At 40.7% G+C, this 4,059-nt stretch overlaps 1 protein-coding gene across 1 annotated transcript; it reads right to left on the reverse strand.

Annotated features, from left to right (window-relative positions):
- Positions 1 to 204: 204 nt before the first annotated feature.
- Positions 205 to 2,580, reverse strand: LOC122663731 (putative pentatricopeptide repeat-containing protein At3g47840). The gene is made up of 2 exons (XM_043859369.1): positions 2,480 to 2,580; positions 205 to 2,386 (listed from the first exon to the last, which is right to left on the reverse strand). Exon 2 carries the CDS (start codon positions 2,361 to 2,363, stop codon positions 207 to 209), a length of 2,157 nt encoding a protein of 718 aa, XP_043715304.1. The 5' UTR covers positions 2,364 to 2,386; positions 2,480 to 2,580; the 3' UTR covers positions 205 to 206.
- Positions 2,581 to 4,059: the final 1,479 nt, after the last annotated feature.

The following is a 4,059-nucleotide window of genomic DNA, read 5'->3' on the forward strand; positions in this document are numbered from 1 at the left end:
CCAAAGAGGAACGACGAAAAAACGTTTCTACAAGAGGCAGAGGTTTTCAGGGGGTTTCTCCAGTGTCGGTTTCATTTTAATATCATCTCTTCTTTTCCTTTTAATATTTTTATTCATTTTATCACTAGATGAATGACAGTCTCCAGGAAGGAAAAAAAAAAAAAAAAAAAACTTACCTGGTAGACAATAATTTATAGCTCTTTTTGTTAATCCTCAATATCATGCAGCAACCAACCACTATCCAGGGAGTAGCCAGCCAGTTCTGCCTTCAATGCAAGTAAATCCAACATGGAATATATATCATCACACTGTGGATGTTTGCGATCACCAGACACAAAGGCAGACACTCTGTCTTTGATCTTAATCCATGACAACCCTGGCTCCTTCATCACCCCCTTTGATTTCATCAGCTTTCTCATATCCGCTGCATCCCTCCACTTCCCTGTTGAAGCATAGATGTTAGCTAGCGTGATGTGCGTCCCTGCACAATTAGGATCCAATTCAAGAATGAGCTCCGCTGTGCGTTTTCCACACTCTAAATCACCATGGGTCCTGCATGCCCTGAGCAGTGTTGACCAAACAACATCATCCTGTTCAAATGGCATGCTTTTAATCATGCACTCTGCATCGCTTAGCCGTCCAGCTCTGCAGAGAAGATCGATCATGCAGCCATAGTGTTCTTTCCCAGGATTAATCTGGTAGTCCATACTCATTGAGTTGAAGTACTGGAAACCAAGGTCTACTAGTCCAGCGTGGCTACAGGCACTAAGTACACCAATGAAGGTAACATAATCTGGCCTAACCCCAACCCTTGACATCTTCTCAAACAAATTGAGAGCTTCTCTGCTGTGCCCATGTTCAGCATAACCATTAATCATAGCAGTCCACGAGACAGTATCTTCATTTCCTGCTGAATAAAAGATCCTTGAAGCATCATCTATGCTCCCACATTTGGAATACATATTGATTAAAGCGCTATTTATCATGATATCAAGTTCTACACCAATGGACAGGACATGAGCATGGACTTGCTTCCCTTGCTCTAGAATTGCCATATTTCCACAAACACTCAACAAGCTAGCTAGAGTGAACTCGTTTGGTTTCAGATCTTCCCTCCTCATCCAAGAAAAAAGCTCGAAAGCTTCCTCACCATGTCCTTCATTAGAATAACCTGCAATAATTGCACTCCAAGAAATTACATCTCTTTTCTTCATCTCGTGAAGGACTCTTGAAGCTGAAGCTAGGCATCCACACTTTGAATACATGGTCATGATGGCATTTGCAACAGACAAGGAATTAATATGACCGGTGCATACAGTATGGGCATGTAATTGTTCACCCCACCCTATATTTGCAAGAGCTCCACAGCCCGAAATAACTGCAGCAAAGGTAAACTCATTAGGATCAATATCCGACTCTCTCATCCATATGAACGCTTGAATTGCATCCTCCTCTTGACACATCTGAACATATGTAGCAATGATAGTTGTCCAAGAAACAACATCACGGATCCTCATCCTTTCAAATAAGCGCAACCCATAATTCAATTTCCCACACTTATTGTACATGGTAGCCAGAGTATTTGCCACAAAGGAACACGAATCAAAACCCATCTTCATTGCCTGTGTGTGGATTGCTCTACCATAACTTATAGCACCCGAGTCAGCACAAGCCTTTAATGCAATAGCAAACGTGTAACTATCATACTCAACATCCGATACCCACATTTCCGAGAAGTACAATAGACCCTCCTTGTTGTAACCATTGCGGACAAGCCCAGTAATAATAGCAGTCCACGACACCACATTTCTTAAAGGCATTTCATCAAAGATTCTACAACCTAATGAAATGCATCCAGCTTTGGTGTACATGTCCAGAAGGGCACTTCCCACAAAGACAGAGTTCACTAAACCACTTTTCATACAGTATGCATGGATCGGCATCCCGTGTTTCAGTTCCATATTGCGGGCACAAGCCTTGAGTGCAAGACTGAGAATGAACGGGTCCATTTTGATTGAAGGGTCAACCCACATCCGTGAGAAAAGAATCAATGCTTCGGAGGCATTGGATGCATTGACATAGCCGGACATCATAGTAGTCCATGAAATTTCATCTCTCTGAAGCATTTTATCGAACATGTGCCTGGCATCATTTAGATTATCTGTATTAATCAACTGTTTTAATTGGGTGTTAGTTTCAAACAGAAGTTCCTGAGAGAGCACCTGGGTTCCCTGGGTTAAAATATCTTCGCTTATCCCTGCAACATCGATGTGATCAGACGAAGACGGAAAGATCCTTGCTTTCGTAAATAGTCCCCTGATATGTGGCCTTCTTGCCACACAGGGGAAGAAGCTCGTGCCCATTTTTTATGGCATTGTCCTGTATCGACCTCACGGTTTATCATTTACGGGCTTTGCTGCAACAGAGTGTGCCATGTATTGGAGGATTCTTTAAATCCATATAGGAACTCACACCAATCTGGTTGATGAACTTTGGGCAATTGTTGGGCTGGGAAACAGGGATGAGAAGGGTTGATCGTAAAATCAGATTCAATGAGTGCTTTGCAAGTTACTTCACAAATGGACTGAAAACTGAGATTCCTGCTTGCTCCCTAGGATACACCGTTTTTTCCTTCTTCACATCCTTCGAAGTTTGAATTAGCTAATGAGTATCTAATGTTTTTTTGAAGTCTGAACCTTTTTTTGCTTTTTATTTTTGGAATACGATTCCAATACGAATCGGTTGAATGGCTAAAAAGTGGTTCAGGTCTGAAAATACATCCGATACAATCCGATTCCAGCCGATCTGTATCTGAATCATATCCGTATCGGCCTTAGCCAATACCCAATACAGACATTGATACCGATACAATAACGATTCCGACATAACCCTAGGGTGGGTGATGATTAGGGCCGGTATCATTCCGGGCTAATCTAATAAATGTTTGCCTCTCACAATCACAGTATGGCTTTTGCTTCTTAAGCTTCTTTGACCACCTCTTGTTGACTATTACCATATAGGCAATCTAGGAATTATCATTTCTTGGACCCTTTTAATCCTCGTAGGGGTTTTTGGATTTGGAATCATAGTTTGAGGTACCGGCATTGGATCGAGCGATCCGTAATGGTATTGGCACAGGTCGATCCGTATTAATGGAACGGTATGGATTAAAGGTAAAACTATTAAAAACCCTGACTTCTTAGGAAAATCAGGGGCAAAACTATCTGATATGGGTCGATCCTCGATCTGATACAACAACAACATAACCTTATCCCAATTAAATGAGATCGACGACATAGATCTTTGCTCTCTAATCAACTCTACAATATCGTGAACTAAACCCATGTTTGAAATAGCATTCTATCGATCATAAATGATTATTTTAATTTGGATTGATCCTTAGATTCCATCCTTCCTCGTCAAAGGAACGAAATCTCTCGTTAATCCAACACCCATAACGAGTGGTTCTGTCCTTCAACCAAATCTAAGAATATTGCCAATAAGTTAGGAGCTTACTACTACTCCTCACAGGTACTCTCACCTAATCTTGGGTTTACATTCCCTTGGAAAAAAATTAGTGTCTTTGCTATTTTTTTTTTTTGTAGAAAAAAATTATTGTCATTTGCTACTTATACAAAATCTACAACTTTTCCCATGTGAGATTTATCTCTAAAATTAAAGATGTTTGTGGGTTGTGTAATTGCCACCAAGAATCACTGTGGCATCTCTTCAATCTTATGAGATCCCCAAAGGTTGACTAGTTTTTTTTTTTTTTTTTTGGGTGGGGGGGGGGGTGTATGGTTGAAAAAGAAAGAAAGCTCGTTTTATTTAGATAATAAATACAAGTTGGACTCTAGGAAGCTCGTGTACACTAACTTGTAACAGTTCAGATAAACCACTCGGGGGTGAGTCAAGTTCAATCATAAAAAAAAAGAGTCAAGTTCAATAAAGAATAACGAGATACAGAAGTGAGAGAAGCAAGCCAATCCCCTAAGCTCTGTTTGTCTCTCAAATCATTGTTGAAGGTGAACCAATCTTAGTTGGGTCAACAACAGTCGA

Source organism: Telopea speciosissima, chromosome 6 (assembly GCF_018873765.1).
Source record: "Telopea speciosissima isolate NSW1024214 ecotype Mountain lineage chromosome 6, Tspe_v1, whole genome shotgun sequence".
NCBI classification, from domain to species: domain Eukaryota; kingdom Viridiplantae; phylum Streptophyta; class Magnoliopsida; order Proteales; family Proteaceae; genus Telopea; species Telopea speciosissima.